This window comes from Protopterus annectens, chromosome 8.part0 (assembly GCF_019279795.1).
Source record: "Protopterus annectens isolate FY-2018-M chromosome 8.part0, PAN1.0, whole genome shotgun sequence".
Lineage (NCBI taxonomy): Eukaryota > Metazoa > Chordata > Ceratodontiformes > Protopteridae > Protopterus > Protopterus annectens.
The window spans coordinates 594,779,269-594,798,278 of NC_056741.1; the positions used below are offsets into that span (position 1 = coordinate 594,779,269).

A 19,010-nucleotide genomic window follows, 5' to 3' on the forward strand; every position below is an offset into this window, starting at 1 on the left:
AATGCTCAGAACCCATTGTTCCTTGGTAATGGTAACCCAGGTGCTAGAGTGAAAGGACAGTTTTCCTCCTAGGGGTATGTGAAGGTGGGCAGAGGCGAGTCATTGTGATTTCTTAACATAAAGGGGTGGCTTAGAACTCCCTGGTTTTGAAGTGGAGGTAGTCCACTGCTTAGATCTCAGCAAAGTACAGTTTTGTACCTACCATAAATGTAGATGTTCGAGGATTCCATTGCTGCAGTCCTGACTATTGGGTATAGTCCGCGTCCCAGTCGGCCCGAATACCAGAGTATAAGGCTGACGTCGGTCATGGCGCCTTAGACTGACGTCAGTACGTCAGGGTACTAATGCGCATGACCGACGTCATTTCCTCAGTCTTTTCTTGCCCCAGATGTCAGAAGACCCAAAAAGACAAGTCCCAAAAAACCTGCACCAAAAACATGTACAATATATACAACAATATATACAAAAAATATAAGCATGTAAACTCACCTACACAACCACCCCTAAACACAGAGGGGAAGGAGGGAGGTTTGGACTGCAGCAATGGAATCCTCGAACATCTACATTTATGGTAGGTACAAAACTGTACTATGTTCTTCGCCTTCCATTGCTGCAGTCCTGACTATTGGGTAGAATCCCAAAGCAGAGGAAAGGGAGGCTGGCAAATTATAAGGAAGTAGGAGCTGATAACATGCCTTGCAAAACAGCAGTGGCAAAACCAGCCCTAGACTTAGAGTAGATAGGAAGATGATAATGCTTAGAGAAAGTATGCACTGAACTCCAAGTAGCTGCTTCCAAAATATCCTTAGTTGCCACCCCTTAGAAATGCTGTAGAAGTGGCAGTAGCCCTAGTGGAATGAGGCCTAATCCCAGCTGGAATCTCCTTGCCATGATGGGAATAACAAAATGCAATGCAAAAGCCAATCCACCGAAATAGTTTGTTTTGACACAGGCTTGCCCTGTGAACTCAAGGCAAAAGAAACAAACAACTGCTGAGACTGCCTAAAATCCTTAGTCCTGCTTAAATAATATCTCAATTGCCTGTGTACATCTAAAGTGTGCAAAATCTTTTCCCTTTATTTTGGGGATCTGCATAAAAAGTAGGCAAATGAATAGTTTGGTTTAAAGCCACACTAGAAACCACCTTAGGCATAAAGGAAGGATTAGTACGTAATGATACCCTATCCTTATGGAAAATCAAAAAAGGCTCTACTGCCATAAGGGCCTGCAACTCAGACACCCTTCTTGCAGAAGTAATGGCCAACAGAAAAACAGTCTTCCATGACAAGTATTTCAACTCAGCAGTAGCCGCAGGCTCAAAAGGTTGTAGAGTAAGTTTTTCCAACACAAAATTGAGATCCCAAGCAGGAGTAGGAGCTCTACGTGGGGGTCTTATATTCTTTGCCCCTCTAAGAAACTGCTTGAACAAAGGATGCGAAAACAAAGGTGGGTCACAATCATAATGAGCTGAAATTGCTGCAGCATGAATCTTAATGGAAGAGAAGGACAAACCTTTGTCCAATAACTCAGTAAGATATTGAAGAGCCACACTCAAATTAGGCTCAGAAATCTCCAAATTCTTTGCTGTACTCCAAAATAAAAATCTCTTCCATTTGTCTGCGTACACCTTCCTAGTACTAGGTCTTCTAGCTTCCATAATCACATTTAAAACTTGCTGAGGAAGTTGAGACCTGCTGTGCTGCAAGAGAGAATATGCCAGGCTGTTAGATGAAGAGAGTGAAGCTTGACATTGAGCAGATGACCATCCTTCTGAGATAACAGATGAGGAATCAGAGGTAAAGACCATGGAGGCTTCCTTACCAGACTCCGTAGTAGTGGATACCAGTGTTGCCGAGGCCAATCTGGAGCTATCAAAATCATCCTTGGCCTGTCTTGTCTGACCTTTAATAATACCTTTGGAAGAAGAGGCAGAGGTGGAAAGGCATAGACATGAAGGTTTTTCCAACTGAAAGACAGAGCATCCACTTTCCAAGCTGTGTGATGAAACCCCTTTGTGCAATACTTTGGCAGCTGGTGGTTTAGTGGAGAAGCGAACAGATCTATGTCTGGAGTTCCCCATGACACTGTCAATTTCTGAAATACATGAAGATCCAGTTTCCACTCGTGGGGATCCATGATTTGTCTGCTTAACACATCTGCTAGGAGTTCTGTGCTCCTGGCAGAAACCTTGCCTGAAGAGTTAGTTGCAGGCTTAACGCAGTCTCCCATAAAATCATTGCTTGCCTGCATAGAGGATAAGAATGTGTTCCCCCTTGCTTGTTGATGTACCACATGACAGTTGTGTTGTCTGTTAGAATCAACACCTGCCCTGGAAGAAGTAACTCCTTGAAAGCCATCAATGCAAACTGGACTGCTAACATCTCCTTCATGTTGATATGTAGATGCTGTAGTCTGGCAGGCCACTTGTCTTGTATCCACTTTCCATTTAGATGAGCTCCCAAGCAGTGTCCGAGGCATCTGTCGTTAAAATCTGACTCGCCTCTGGCGGGTCACAGAGAGTCCCTTGTTTAGGTGACATTCCTGAGCCCACCACAAGAATTCCTTTTGAAGGCAAGGTATTATTTGAATGACAGTGTCCAAATCCTGGCAGTGCTGTGTCCATACATTTTGAGATACCATTGCAGCTTCCTCATATGCAGTTTGGCATTGGGAAGCACCAGAATACAAGATGCCATGAACCCTAATGCTTGAAGGACTGTCCTTGCAGTCAGCACGGACTGATGAGATAGTTGATGGAAGTAAAGTGACAGACTCTTTTGTTTGTCCGGGGTTAAAAAGGCCATCTGGGCTGCTGTATTCAGTCTCACACCCAGAAAGCACATGTCTTGAGAGGGTACTAGACTGGACTTTATTTCGCTCACAGAATACCCCAGGCATCTTAGCACTGCTATGACATATTCCAGATGCTGTAGAAGGTCTTCCTTTTCTTGAGCCAGAATCAGGCAGTCGTCCAAGTAAGGATAGATTTGAATGCCTTGAAGCCTGAAGTAAGCTATCACTGGAGCCAGAACCTTTGTGAATACTCTGGGCGCAGTAGATAAGCCAAAGGGCAATGCAGAGAACTGATAATGAAAATCTCCAGTTCGAAACCGCAGATACTTTCTGCAACCTAGCCTTATAGGCACATGAAGGTAAGCTTCCTTGAGATCTAAAGTTACCATCCAGTGATCTTTGCCCAGCAGAGGTAACAGTTGTTGTAACGTCAACATCTTGAACTTGGGAATGTCCAGATAAGTGTTGAGGATAGATAAATCCAAAATTGGTCTCCACGTGTTCCCCTTCTTTGGTACTAGGAACAGGCGAGAATAAAATCCGAAGCCCCTTTCTGATACAGGGACTGGCTGAATGGCCCCTATCTGGAGTAACTGAGAAACTTGCTTGTGAGCCTCTTTTCTTTGTGGAGGAGGAACATCTGGCATGCCTTTGAAAGGGGGCATTGTGTGGAAATAAAATCTGTAACCGTGATGAATGATATCCAGCACCCATCTGTCTTGAGTGATTAAATCCCAATTTTCTTTGAAAAGAGACAGTCTTCTGCCATTTTAAGCATATGTTTCTTAGGCACAGAGCCCGAAATGCTAGGAGAAGCCCCCACAGAAGCTGAACTTGGCCTACCTCTAAAGGAAGCTTTGGCAACAGAAGGAGAGGCCCTAACTACCTTGGGAAGAGAGGGAAGAACAGTTACCTGAGAAGCCCCCTCAGCCTGGCCTACCTCCTGAGAGGGCACATCCTGTAACAGTAAAGTATCTGCCTGAGACTCCATAGAGACTCCTGGCAAAACCTGTGGCTCCCCTGAGCCTTCCAAAGAACCGACGTCCGGGACTGCCGGTTCCTCACCCCTAGGCTTCACTGTTTTGTCCTTGCGCTTCTTGGATGAAGCGGGCGTCGGAGCATCCGACGGCATATTATAATTGCAACGCTTCCCAAACACTAACCTAGCACAATCTAGCCTCCTCTTAATAGTGTGCTTGTTAAATCTAGCACAAGAGCGGCAACCAACAACGTCGTGCTCAGGCCCTAAACAAGGTATACACAATGTATGATAATCCCTATGCGGTATCTGCTTCCCACAAGAAATACAGTTATTCACTTTTTCTGACATCCGGTTAAATACTGAGGCAAGAAAAACCAAAATGTTCTAACGGGTTACTTAGCCAACTCTGTTTCGGTCTGAAACTCCGGATTCGGAAAATCTCAGAACGCCAACCTGCACTCGCAAAATTGCTTCTGCATCGGACCACGCGGCAAAAAAGACTGAGGAAATGACGTCGGTCATGCGCATTAGTACCCTGACGTACTGACGTCAGTCTAAGGCGCCATGACCGACGTCAGCCTTATACTCTGGTATTCGGGCCGACTGGGACGCGGACTATACCCAATAGTCAGGACTGCAGCAATGGAAGACGAAGAACATCCCCTGGGGCTGCTGTATGGGGGGGTCTGTTTCCACAGGGGCTAGGCTGGGCCTGTTTACGCAGAGCAGGAAAGGACCAGTACTTGGACGGAAAATGCCTGCTGAATCTAGGGGGCTGCACCTGTAAAAAAAATCTGTCTGCAGAGATTTTGCTTTTTCTTCCATCTTTTTTTAGGACCTCTTCTGCTTTAGTGCCAAATAAGTTATCTTTGTGCAAGGGTGCATCCAACAATTTTGATTTGACATGGTCGGGCAGGGGTTGTTCCTTAAGCTATGCATGTTTTCTAATGACAGATCCAGTGACTGCTGCCCTGCAAGAAGCTTCTATGGCGTCAAAACCACAGTGCAAAGTGTGCCTAGTTACTTGACTTGCAAAATGCATTAAGTCTTGTAAATAGTTATATTCTGCCCATGCTGGAAAGAACATTTTTGTTTAAGGAGTTCCAAGGTATGTTACTGATATTTAAGCATATGGAACAGACAATTTAGTGCCCTGATAGCAAGAGTAGCTGAGGTGTATACTTTGTTACCCCATCTGTCCAGTGCTCGGGAATCCCTGTCTGAGGGGGATGGGATTTTTAGCATAGGCTGCTTTAATCCCTTTTTGCTCTTGAGAAAATATCTCAGGGTCAGCTGTTGGATTTTTACAAAGACATTTGTGTGAGTCAGGGACTCTGTAGCGCCTGTCTGATTTTCTGGGAGCAGGAGGGAGGGTGGGTGTCCTGAGTCTAGCTGGATTCAAGGAAAACATTATCCACCACAGCCAGGACTGGGGGGATGGCTAAGGGTCTGTACTGTGGAAGATCCAGGAACTCAGAGTCTCTTTTTAGACTGAGGGTAGTCTTGACTCTCCCATTGGAAATGGTCCCTTAAGGTATATGCAGGGTTTCCCCAAACAAAAAATCCTCTGGAGGAGAGGCTGAAGGGATGGATTCTTCTGCATCACAATCCTCATATGTGGAGAGAGGCTGCATACCTTCATAGTCAGAATCATCAGATTCATCTGACTCTTGATCAGACAAAACTACTGGAGACAGATCTCTCTTCCTTTTTGAGTCAGTGGCTTGGCTTCCCCTAATCAGCATGATAAGGTCTTGTCATTTTAAGCATTGGAGACTTTGGCAAGGGAGCAGGCGCCGAGAAGTTGGTTTCTTGGGTGCGGTTCGCCCCTGGGCCTAAGGAACTCTGCTTTCGAAAGAACGGTAGTCGCGAAAGAAGGCATCGATTTATGTTGGGATTCGGTGTTGCAAAGGACTTCTTCGGAAGCCAGTGCCTGCACAATGGCTCTGGAACCATCCAAGGTAGACACGACTGCAGGATCCATAGAAGAATAAGAGTTCTGCAGCATACCGGACTCCGAAAGGGTCTCGGTAGCTGCCTGCGAATTAAGTGAAGCAGGAATCGGGGGCTGCAAAAGTACCTCACAGTTCTGGAGATCTGATGACCAGCTTAACGGAAGTGTCGTTGGAAGGCTTGGTCCTGTGCTCTCTGTGTTTATCTTTATGCTTTTTCGGAACATCTGCTGTCGGATGGCTTACCGAAGTCATATCGGAATTAGAGGACTGTAAACAGAAATATCTGGCTACAATAAGGCCCCCACGACTAATAGTTCTGGCGTTAAGACACAGAAGCGACAATGAGGGACGTCGTGGTCTGGGCCTAGACAAGTGACGCAGTAAGACAAAGTCCTGGTGTGTTATTTGCTTTCCACAGGCGACACAATTATTAACTTTTTCTGATATTGGTTAGTGCAAGAAAAAAGGATCCCCAATGGGGTACTTGGCTTTCAAAGACTTCAACTTTGAATTTGGAAACGAAAACTCAGGTAGCGGCCGACTGGCACTCCTGCAAACTGCTTCTGCTTTGGGTTCCACGGCAAGAGAGACTGATGTAATGGCGTTGGCTGCCTTCCTTTATTCCACTGACTACCTGACGTCAGTCCTAAAGCGACAGCAACCGACGCAGAAATACTAAGTCTCTGGTATTCAGGCCAGCCGAGGGCTACGCTGGCAGGGATAACCCAAATGTGATGACTGCAACAGTGAAACACGAAAAACATCACTGTTTATATTTCCACATGCCTCACCTGTGACAGCTTCTGCTTCAGTAAATCTACATGGAAGCTGCCTCAGCAGATATATAAATAGATAAGTACCGTAATAAGAAAATTTTCTGTATAAACATTCTTCATTGTCCACGAGCCTTACAAAGTCTATTTTATGCAGGGCCAGACACCAGGGTGCATTATCAGCATTAAAAGTCTGAACCAGAAACAAAGTAACTTTTATGATATGAAATAACTTTGTAAACATCTATCTTGAATAAAAAATATTTTTAGTTAACTTGTTTCTTACTGGTTCAATGAAATTGTGATTTTTAGCACACCTGTGTTTCATCTGTGCAAGGTTTCATTCTGAGAACATGTTTACATAGTAAAGATGAAAGCGGTTAACTTGTTTGAAAAAATTCTCGGCGATTTTTTTTTTTGAGTTTGTAGTTTTACACAAATAGACATCCTAGAGACTACTGTCCAGCCACTCAGCTCCACTAATGGTGAGCTCACCTGCTTAGATCAGAGAATCGAGACACAGACTTAACTCAATGGGCCCTGAAGAACCCATCTTAAAGCCCACTTACAAATGGAATTTCCACAAACACGAACAGTCGTGCAAAGAGCCTTGATGAATGCCATAGGAGAGTCACACAGGTTAACAAAGAAAGCAGCTGATGGAATTTCAAAGACAGAAGAAGCTATCGGGACAAACTTTTTCTGGGGGGAACCTCTAAAGAGAAAGAGATCACTTTCCAATTTTTCCTGTCCCCTTACTTGCACACAAAGAAAAGCAGCATTAAGCTCCTGATGCTGGCCTGTTTTTAAAGCAGGAGTGCACTGACTTCAGACATTAGTACATCATCTTTATCAAGTTCAGTTATTAACAGAACTCGCATCTTATAAGAAACATAGAAAGCAGCTAATAGGGAAGGCCTGCTTTCAAACTTTTTGCAAATAATAGTAAAATGCAAATTCAGACATGTACTATGACATTCAAAGAAAACAAAAGCATAATTAAAAAAAATAGTTTAAAGAGCTCGGATGCTGGAAGGAAACAGAAGTGGCATGTGGGAAAATGTATCCTTGTCTCATGATTATACCATTCCTGTTTCTTTTCACCTATGCCAAAAAGCACCAAAGGCTGTGTAAGTCAACAGAAAATATACACTTATAAATTTATGAAACTTAAGTCAGATCACATCTCCTGGTGACATTCTAGTCAAACTACAGAGAACTGCCAATTAATTGTGTGTTTTTTCCCCCACAAAAAAGAAGTTACAATATGGGTATAAAATTTTCCTTACCTGCACCATAGTAGTGAACTGGACAGTGTACCTCCTGCGTCCTGCAGTAAATCTCACACTAGTTTCTCCCGCTCTCCAAGCTGCGTCAATTGTGCTGTTGTTACTAGCACTATAACTACACCAGCGACCTGACCGATCATCAAACCAACGCCAATTATTCCCATTTGGCTGCAGAAACTGCAAATAAAAACACTGACTTCAATCCAAATGAAACAGGAATGCACATTTCCACTCGTACATGTGTGTGTGTATGCAAACACAAACACAGTGTAAAGCATACTGCAGAAATATAATGCATATTTATGTAGTATGCTTCTGCTTTTGACTTTCTTGCCATCTGTGGACTTGTCTTAAGGAAGATAAATACAATACAAAACCATGTCAAACACTAAAAATATTGTAAAAAATAATCAAAGGAAATCAAAAAATTCAAGAGAGGCTAAATGGCAAAAGGTTCACAACCTACCTATAAACTACACAAAAATTTACAAAATGTTGGAAGCTACAAGATGTCAATACTTCAGATCAAGGTAATAAAAAGTTGACAATTACAAGTGACTGCTTAGAAACCAGTCCAATATGCCTCTGAAAGGTTTTACGGCTATCAATGAACTAATGCCATATGCTTTTTAAAAAGCTCTTCATGCAATTTGAGTCCAAAAGATGAAAAGTGACCCTAGCAGTTGGCAGATAGGTTACGGCTGCGAGCTGTAGTTTCTGTTGTAAAGAGTTTAATGCCCTCAACCCTCATTTACCTGCTGTGTAATCTTGAGCAAATCATTAACCAAACACTGTTCCTGGGTTGCCCCTGAAAAGGGACTGTATCCAGTGGGCCTACTGGTTAAGAGTTATGATTATTACACTAAAGATTCATAGATATGATTAGAATCATGTCAGAACACACACAAACATATATACAAACACACACACACAAGTGTACACATCGCTGGCTCAGCAGATAGCACACATTTTTTTGGGACTGGAAGCTCAGAAGGTTGTGGATCCTTTCCCACTCTAGGCAACTCTGTTCATTTTCCATTACTGACACTGCAGTACAGCACTGAGGGTTGCTCCACTTCTGAGGGGGTCACCTTTTGGAAAAAATATTTAAGCCAAGATCCAAGCTGCCAAATCTGCCAACCTCATTCAAAAAAGTACAGTTGTGTGCACTTACCATAAATGTAGATGTTCGAGTATATTCAATGTTGCAGTCATTACATTTGGGTAATATGCTGGCAGGTTGCCCTCAGTCAGCCTAATTAACAAAGTCTTGGGTCCTGCATCGGTTGCTGTCTCTTCTTCCATGACGTCAGGTCATCAGGGGTATACATGCAGCCAATGCCATTACATCAGTTTTTCTTGCCCCAGATGTCAGGTGCCCCCCTAATAAGGAGCAAATAAACACAAAAACACAAAGGTATACCTCCAACCAAAAGCAAATACACAAAAAGGCTTTTTAAACATAGTAAAGGAAAGGAGAGGTATTGTCAGAAAAAAACTAAGGGGCTGGAGGGAGGGTAACCAGGACTGCAACAGTGATTACACTCGAACATCTACATTTATAGTAAGTGTACACAACTGTACTATGTTCTTCATGTTTCACTGTTGCAGTTATTACATTTGGGTAGATTCCCAAAGCTATGGTTGGGAGGAGGAGTTTATACAGCATTAGGGCCAGCTATAAGGCCCTTCAAGACAGCAGTGGCAAAGCCAGCTCTGGATTTAAGAGAAAACTGGTAAATTATAGTGCTTGGTGAAAGTTATGTACACAACTCCAGGTAGCAGCTCCAAGGATATCCCTGGTAAGAATACCTCTGAGAAAGGCTGCAAATAGATGCAGCCCTGGTGGAGTGAGATCTGATCCTTTGGGGGATAAGTTTTCCATGGTGCTTATAGCAGAAATGAATGCAATGGCTTATCCATTTAGAAATGGTTGTTTTGAAATAGCCTTCCCCTCTGCCCCTGCAGCACATGCTACCAGCAATTGTTCAGATTTTCTTCGAGATTTAGTCGTGTCCAAGTAGAATCTTAGTCTGTGCACATCCAAGGATTGCAGAATCCGTACTCTTTTGTTCTGTGGATTGGGGAAGAAGGATGGCAAATGAATGGACTGATTAAGAGCCACACTGGAAACCACCTTGGGCATGAAGGATGGATTGGTCCTGAGAGATACCCTGTCCTGTCCGCATAAAAAATGATGAAAGGCTCCACTGCCATAAGGGCCTGTAATTCAGATATTCCTCTAGCTGAAGCGGTTGCTAAAAGGAAGGCTGTTTTCAAGAAAGAAATTTTATGTCTGCAGTAGCAGCTGGCTCGAAAGGAGGTAGAGCGAGTTTCTCCAAAACAAAGTTAAGGTCACAGGCAGGGGTAGGAGCTCTCTTGTGTGGTCTCCAGTTTTTTGCCCCTCTGAGATGCTGCTTGAGCAGAGGATGACAGAAGAGGGGTGGTTCTGTGTTATAGTGAGCTGAAATAGCTGAGGCGTAGATTTTAATTGAGGAAAAAACAGGCCCTTATGAAGCATCTAAGTATTGCAAAATCTGAGGTAAATTGAGTGCTGCTGTGCTCATCCCTAAAGATAAATTCCAGGCACAGAATCTCTTCCATTTGTCAGCGTAAGATTTTCTAGTACTAGGTCTCCTAGCCTCCAAGATGACATCCATCACAGGTTTGCTGAGGGATGACGAGGGTGAACTTAAGTGATTGCAAGGCTGCAAGGTTCAATGTTGGAAGCTGAGGGTGCAGAATTTGGTTCTCCTGCTGAGACAGCAGGGAAGGGGTCTGAGGCAGGTGCCATGGAGATATTTGAAACACACTGCGCAGGAGGGTGCACCAGTGTTGGCGCTGCCCGTCTGGAGCAATCAAAATCATTCTTGGTTTGTCCTGTTTGACTTTTAGTAGAATTTTGGAGAGCAGAAGCAGAGGGGAAAAGGCGGAGACTGATGTTTTTTTCCAGCTGAAGGACAGAGCATCCACTTTCCAAGCTTGTTTGTGGGGAGTCCTTGTGCAAAACTTGTCCAACTGGTAGTTTTGGTGGGAGACAAATAGATCTATGTCTGGGCTCCCCCATTCGCTTGCCAACATTTTGAAAATCCGTAGTTCCAGTTTCCACTCGTGCGGGTCCATGAGGTTTCTGCTTAATCCATCTGCCAGTGTATTCAATTTTCCTGGCAGGAACTGAGCTTGTAGATGCACTTGGTAGCTCAAGGCTGTGTTCCACAATGCCATGGCTAATCTGCAGAGGGGGTAGGAATGTGTACCCCCTGCTTGTTTATGTACCTCATAACCGTGGTGTTGTCAGTCTTTACCATTAGTTGTCCGGGAAGAATGTAGTCCTTGAAGGCTGTCGGAGCACTCTGTAAAGCTAACATTTCTTTTTGATTGATATGTAGGTGCATTTGATTTGGTTTCCATTTGCCTGAATGCACTTCCCTGCCGGGTGAGCTGCCCATGCATAGTCTGACGCATCTGTAGTTAAGGTTTGGGCGGCAGGGGGTAGTGTGAATGGTAGTCCCTTGTTTTGGTGGCAGGCTTCTGCCCACCATAGGAACCCTAGGCATAGAGACGGCATGATAGGAATCATTGCTTCCAGGCTGTGACAATGTTGACTCCACAGACTTTTTAGATACCACTGTAGTTTCTTAACATGCAGTCTTGCAAATGTAATTAAAAGAATGCAGGAGGCCATGAACCCCACGGCTTGCAGCATTTGTCTTGCACACAGCAGGGTTTTTGTGGCCATTTGTTTGAAGCAAGTCACCAAATGAATTTGCTTCTTTGGCGTGAGGAAAGCATCTGGGCAGTTGTATTCACCTTGCACCCAGGAATGTAATCTGTTGACAGGGTACCACTAGCGATGCCTTTTCGTTTATGGTGGACCTCAAAGTATGCCCTGGTATTCTGCCTGAATTAGACAATCGTCCAGGCATGGGTATATCTGAATATTTCTTTGCTTGCAAAATGCAATAACTGGAACCAGCCACTTTGTGAATACCCTGGGCGCAGTAGACAAGCCAAAGGGCAGAGCAGAGAACCGACAATGCAAGTAGCCTGCTTTGAAGCGTAGGTATCTTCTGCAAGATACCCTGATTGGGACGTGCAGGTATGCTTCTTTTAAATCTAGAGTTGCCAACCAGTCATCTTTGCCTAGCATAGGAAGTAACTGGTGAAGTCAGCATCTTGAATTTTGGAATCTCCAGAAAGGTGTCTGGTACCAGTTGAATAGCCCCCATGCTTAAGAGGGAAAGTACTTGTTTTTGAGCCTCTACCCTCTGACTTGGGGGCAGGACTGGCCATCCGTTTGGTGTTGGAAAAGTGTGGAAATGAAATTTGTATCCCTGAGACACTATTTAAAACCCATTTGTCCAGGGTTATGAGTTCACAGTTCATTGCATGAACAGCAATCTTTCCCCCCAAAGGGGCGGTTAAAAGATAAGCGCTTGGTAATTTTAAAAGCAAGTCATTCAGACTGTTTACTATAGGGGGGTGTCTTATTTCCAGATTTGGAAGTGGAGGCCCCCACTGCTTAGTTCTGAGAGTCCCCTGGGACTGAAACCTGGGGTTTTTGCTGTGTCTGGGTTTGGCTTGAGAGGATCTGGAAGGGGCCGGAAAGGACTAATTCTTAGTAGGCCAGTGCCTACTAAATCCTGGAAGTTGCACTTGTAAGACATCTTTAACAGTTTGCATAGAATTAGCTTTAACCTTGATCTTTTTTAGAACTTCTTCAGCCTTATTGCCAAACAGGTGGTCCTGATTTAAAGGAGCATCCAACAATTTAGCTTTAACATGATCAAGCAAAGATTGTTCCTTAAGCCAAGCATGCCTTCTAAGCAGAGACCCAGTAACAGCAGCCCTGCAGGAGGCCTCTAAAGAATCAAAACCACATAACAAAGTATAATGAAAAGGTAACACCACCACTACGATAAACACCCTCAGTTAGTGGGAAAATAACAAGTAAAGTCCATGAAAATCTGGTTAACTGAGTGTGAAGCAGTGAAGTATAAATATAAATATAAGTATCCAAACGAAGAAATCTCCAGATAACCAAGCAAATACGATAAATTTTATTATGTACAGACAAGCGCTTTCGCCAATAATGGCTTCATCAGGTCTATCTTATACAAGTTAATTAAAAGGCTATTTATATATAGTCTTGGCTATTCAATCAAGCATGAATGGCATCACTTAACTTAAAAGGGAAATGTCACTTTTTCAACATACTTATAGATAGTAGCATCATCATATTCCCTTCTAATATATATTCATCACCACCATCACTACCATCATGAACCATATTAAAAACAACCCTCATGTACATGAGTATATATATTTAAAATCAAATAATGAATATATATGAAAACTGAATACATCCTTAAAATCATATATACATATAAACATGTCACAATTGCACTTATATTTATATTTATACTTCACTGCTTCACACTCAGTTAACCAGATTTTCATGGACATTACAAAGTATGTTTTCCAACTTGTTCAGCAGAATACATTAAATCCTGTAAATCTTTATTTTCCACACAGTCAGGAATCAACATAATTTTCTGTTTAAGCAGTTCAATAATATGCGGTTGATATTTTAACATATGAAACTGGCAGTTTAAAGCTCTAATCGCCAAGGTTGCAGACGTATAAACCTTTTTACTCCATCTATCCAGCGCCCTGGAGTCTCTATCAGAAGGGGTAGGATTTTTAGCAGTAGAAGCCTCAATGCCCTTGGGTCCCTGAGAAATGGTTTCTGGATCTGCAACAGGATTTTTGAAAAGGAACTTGAGGGACTCTGGGAACCCTGTAGTATCTGTCAAGCTTACTAGGTGCCGGAGGCAGGTAATCAGGGGCCAAACTGGATTCCGAGAACACATCAACAATGTTTAGTACAAGAGGTATAGTCAAAGGCCTATCCTGAGGTAGAAGGAAATCCCCCAAGACACTCTTAAATCAGAAAATTCCTGGCTTTCCCAGTGGAAATGCTCCTTTTATCAGCACATTTGTCAAATACGGCATTTAAATTGAGTTATTGTGTTACATTGAATATTAACTGAACTGGAAGTTTTGACTCTGTTTTGTCAGTTAGTTTCCACCCACCCTCCCTGGTTTTGTTTTGGTGTAAATCTTGGTGGCTCTGAAACTGTCCGCTCCTCATGTAAGTCTGTGTTTGGATGCTCCTCCTGGGCCCATCTCATTTGCTCACTCAAATGAGTGCAGTGAGAACATATTCTGATTTCAGGCACTCCTACTGTGTACAAAGAGAGCATATGGTAAAGGAAAAAAAAAATTTAAGTTGGTTTCCTGCCTTTCCTGTAAGTGGTCTAGACTGTATTGTAGGCTTCTGAGACCCCAAGCCTTTTTGTTTTGGCGGGAAGCCTTCTAGCTTAATTTTGTTTCTTAGAACTAGCCAGTTTTCTAGTTTCAGTATTTAAATTTGTTTCTTTGAACTCAGCACTTCTTTAGAACTTGTAAGCACTAAATAGGTTGCAAATTACTACAGCACTCAACTTTCCGCACTTGTCTAGAGGAAAGCAATTTATAGTACTTAATAAACAAGCACCTATCCATGCATGTCTAAGTGTCAGCTCCCAGTGATTTCTCCTATCTACCTGATGAATCTGGGCATCTTGGGTTAATACAGCAATTGCCTCATGTACACAGACAACCCTCTCCTCCTACAACCCAATACTACAACTTGTGAGAGATGCACTTATATTGCCAAACTGGAAGCAAAGCTCTCTTCACCCAAGACTGGACTAGACAGTCAAGAGGAGAAGGTAAACACTTGCACCACACCACACTCATCACATAGTCCCTCAAAACCTACACCACCAAAACACACAGAAACAAAACACACCTACATTCACGGAGGCTCTCAAAAACCTGCCCAAGCATCAGGGACCTCCAAAGCAGAAACGCAAGCAAACCCCATCCCCCAACATAACCCAAATGACACACAGCCCACAAACTCAGTGTGCCACTCAACCACAGCCCATAAGGCATAACAACGTACCCAACACTCTAGTCATAGGTGACTCTATAGTCAGGCACACTGATGTTCCACTCACCAGGCTAAATAAGGAGAAAGTTACTGTCAAGCTGCCTGTCAGGTGCCAGGATCCGCCACAACGCAAGCACTCGGGTCACTCCACAATAAGTACAAATATGACACTGCCATTGTCCATGTTGGTGTGAATGACCCGAGACGTACCTCCCTGGACTACATGAAAAGAGACATGGAGGAGCTCTCCGATCTTGTAGCCCAGGCAGGTATGACCATGGCCTTGAGTAGCATCCTGACATCACCCAGAATGATGCCACAGTACAAGGACAAACTGACTGACTTCAACAATTTGCTAAGCTTCTAGTGTCATTCTAAGGGGATCCAGTATTTGTCTGCCTGGGACAACATGATCGACAGACCACGATGCTTTGCCAGAGATGGCTTGCACCTGTCCGCCTTTGGTATTCCGGATACTGGCTAAGGCTCTTGCCACCCCTTATAGTGCCTTTTTTAGGCAAGGTTCAAATGACAAATTCACCACCGTAACAAGCAAGCAAAACCTGAGGGTAATGCTCCTCAATGCTAGAGGTCTAAACCTCAAAATGCACTCACTCGAGGCACTTCTCAAAATGGAGAACATAGACATCTGTGCAGTGACAGAGACCTGGTTCAAAGCTCCAGAGAGCACCCATGCATTACCAGGCTATAATTCATACCATACCTTCCGGCCACCTAACCCAGAACTAACCACTAAAGGTGGAGGCGTGTCCATATTCATTAAGGATATCCACACCGCCTTTGGTATTCCGGATACTGGCTAAGGCTCTTGCCACCCCTTATAGTGCCTTTTTTAGGCAAGGTTCAAATGACAAATTCACCACCGTAACAAGCAAGCAAAACCTGAGGGTAATGCTCCTCAATGCTAGAGGTCTAAACCTCAAAATGCACTCACTCGAGGCACTTCTCAAAATGGAGAACATAGACATCTGTGCAGTGACAGAGACATGGTTCAAAGCTTCAGAGAGCACCCATGCATTACCAGGCTATAATTCATACCACACCTTTCGGCTACCTAACCCAGAACTAACCGCTAAAGGTGGAGGCGTGTCCATATTCATTAAGGATATCCACACCTTCAGGCTAGTTAACAACATAATGCATCAGAGATTATCTAAATGAAACTAACTCTGGGCAACACCACAATCCAAATTGTAGCTTGCTACAGACCCCCCACCTCGCCCCAGGATTCACACTCATTTCTTGATACACTGGTAAGTATTAGGGTACAACCTAACACCCTAATAATGGGCGATTTCAACTACCCCGCCATTAACTGGGAAAACGACTCATGTACCAACTCTTTTGCTCAAAGTTTTCTGGAATTCATAAATTCCAACTCCTTGGATCAACTTATTCACACCCCAACCAGGGGCAGTAATATCCTAGACCTGGTCATTACCAACATGGGCAACCGGTGTTCCACACCAGAGGTCAATTCTTCGTTGGTCAGATCCGACCACAAGCTAATCACCCTAGACATCCACATCCCGCCCCCAGCCCCAATTAGGGAAACCACCGTAAAAAAACTTATCCAAAGCCAACTTCACACTTAAGACAAAAGTGGCAAACTTCATGACACCCATGCAGATGGACAATAGAGTTATGACTTCTGAATCCTACACAAATGCACTTTATAAGCACTTACACGAGTGCATGGATCATGCTATCCCTAATGGAACCAAGATGCTATCCTCCAAAAAAAGGAAGCCGATCTGGTGGTCCTCTGCCATAAACAAACTTTACAACAGAAGAAAGAAACTGTTGCAAAAAAAAAAAAGAAAGAAAAGAGTAGAATCCCATGACTGGAGGAATGCCCTGGTCAACCTCAATAAGAAGCAGAGATCCCTCATAAAATCCTCCAAAGCTAGTTATGAAAACAAAATTGCCACTGACTCTAAAGACAACCACAAAGCATTCTACAGCTATGTCAAGAATCTCAATGGCAACACTCAGATCTGCTCCGAGTTGCAGCACAATGGCACTAAATATACAGAACCAACTGAAACTGCCAACTTTCTGGCAGATAGGGTTCAGTGCTAACTTTACCCCCCTGAAGGGCCCATCTCTATACCGGAAGAATGCAAAGTTCTTATAATCACAGCTGCATAGGTAAAAAAAAAACACACTCTCCAAAGCCAAGAACACAGCATCCATGGGACCTGACAATATCCCAGGCTGCGTTCAACACGAACTACAGAATGAACTGGCACCCTACCCAAGTACCATGTTCAGTCATAGCCTCACCTCAGGCTTTGTGCCCACTGAATGGCACACCGCGACGGTTATCCCACTCCACAAAGGGGGAGCCACGACGGACCCTGGGAACTACCGCCCCATTAGCCTGACGAGCCTGGTCTGCAAGGCCATGGAACATATCATGGAACTCAAAGACATTGGTAATCTCCAAACTCTTGACCCTACCCAGTTCGGATTTGTAAAAGGCAGATCATGTCTCCTAAACCTGATTGACTTCTTTGAAGCAGTCACCAAAGCCATAGATGAGGGTAAGGTGGTTCACACAGCTTATCTAGATCTCGCCAAGGCTTTCGACACCATCCCCCACTCTGGAATTATAGATAAGCCCACTAAACTACGTAAAAATCCCTATGTCACAAGATGGGTTGCGTCACAAGATGGATTGCCAACTGGCTTATGGATAGAACTCACACCGTGAAAGTAGCAGACTCCAAATCCGAATTCAGACCAGTGACAAGTGGAGTTTCACAGGGTTCAGTCCTGGGTCCTCTCCTGTTTGGTACCTACTTCTCTGGAGTACAGGCTAACACAGAAGGTCTTTGACTAACAAAGTTTGCAGATGACACTAAACTAGGAGCCATAATCGAAACTCCCAACGATGTGGACATACTACAAAAGGGCCTTACTAAGACAGATGCCTGGTGTCAAAGCCATGGCCTGAAGCTTGATGCCAAAAAGTGCATTGTCATCCCCTTTGGTAAAAACTATGTACCCATGAACTACCACATAGCTGGTAGTCTACTTAACGCCAAAAATGTGATGAGACCTTGGGACACAGGTGGACAGTAGTCTCGCCTTTGATAATCACATCGCCACATTGGTCAGAAAATCTTTCTACATGGCTCACCTCATCACAAAAGGTTTCTCATCCAGAAAAAGAGAGGTCATTGTTCCCCTCTACTCATCACTCATTAGACCCATTATAGAGTACAACGCTCCTTTTAGTATGTACCTCACAAGACATCAACTGGAAAGGCCACAGAAATACCTCACAAAGAGGATTACTGGCCTCCAACAGATGCCCTACACAGACCATCTCAAAAACTCCAGCTTTACTCCGTCGCATATCACCTATTCAAAGGCGATCTCTGCCTAACATAACAAAGCTATGACAAACTCAGAGCTGTTAGACATGCTCCACTTAAAGAAATCCCAATCCCTCCGAGCTACTAGCTCTAGGGACCTAAACCTTATCACCACAATAAACAGAACATACTGGAGGGATAGATTCCTGTCCCAGAGACTTCCCATACTCTGGAACAGACTACCGATGTCAAACAGAGCTCCTCATTAGCCCTCTCCAAGAAAAATCTTGATGATTGGATGGGAGATGGGAAATTCACCCCGGGGATCACTTCTGTGCCCCTGCTCGACAGGGGCACAGGAAAATAATTTTCGTGGGTGGCGAAAGCCAGGGTACATTTTTGGCTAGGCTTATATAGGCCCTAGGGCCAATAGCCTAGTACCCTCCTATGAACCTGTAAAGTACGTAAAATTTCCCCAAAAGAAAAATCCTCAGGAGGGGAAGCAGAGGGAATGGAATCCTCTGCATCAGAATCCTCATAAGTAGCTATGGACAAATCCAGGTCATTAGAAGAGTCAGAAGAAACAGAATCCTGATCACAAGATTCATAATTAAGCTCAGTCCTAGCCACTTGGGGGGGGGGGGGGGGTGACTACCCCCTGATTAGAGTAATTACATCTTCAGCCATTTTTATCATTTGTTTTTTTAGGTATAGAGACCTGAATATGTGACCTGGGCGTCGTTTTTTTAGACATGGATCGAGATTTAGGCCTTAGTAATGAAGGCAGTGATGATTTAATATGCAAGTCTGTAGGCCTGAATACACCCTCAGAAGCCGGTGTCTGCACAGCGGCTCCGGACCCATCCAAGGTAGA

General features: G+C 43.8%; 1 protein-coding gene across 1 annotated transcript in view; it reads right to left on the minus strand.

Moving 5' to 3' along the window:
* HUWE1 (HECT, UBA and WWE domain containing E3 ubiquitin protein ligase 1) overlaps positions 1-19,010 on the minus strand; it is a gene marked incomplete in the record, with an annotated part of 5,008,559 nt that overhangs the window by 2,390,497 nt on the left and 2,599,052 nt on the right. Inside the window, 1 exon segment of the mRNA XM_044079288.1 lies at positions 7,793-7,969. Within this exon segment, the coding sequence (XP_043935223.1) occupies positions 7,793-7,969 (177 nt within the window).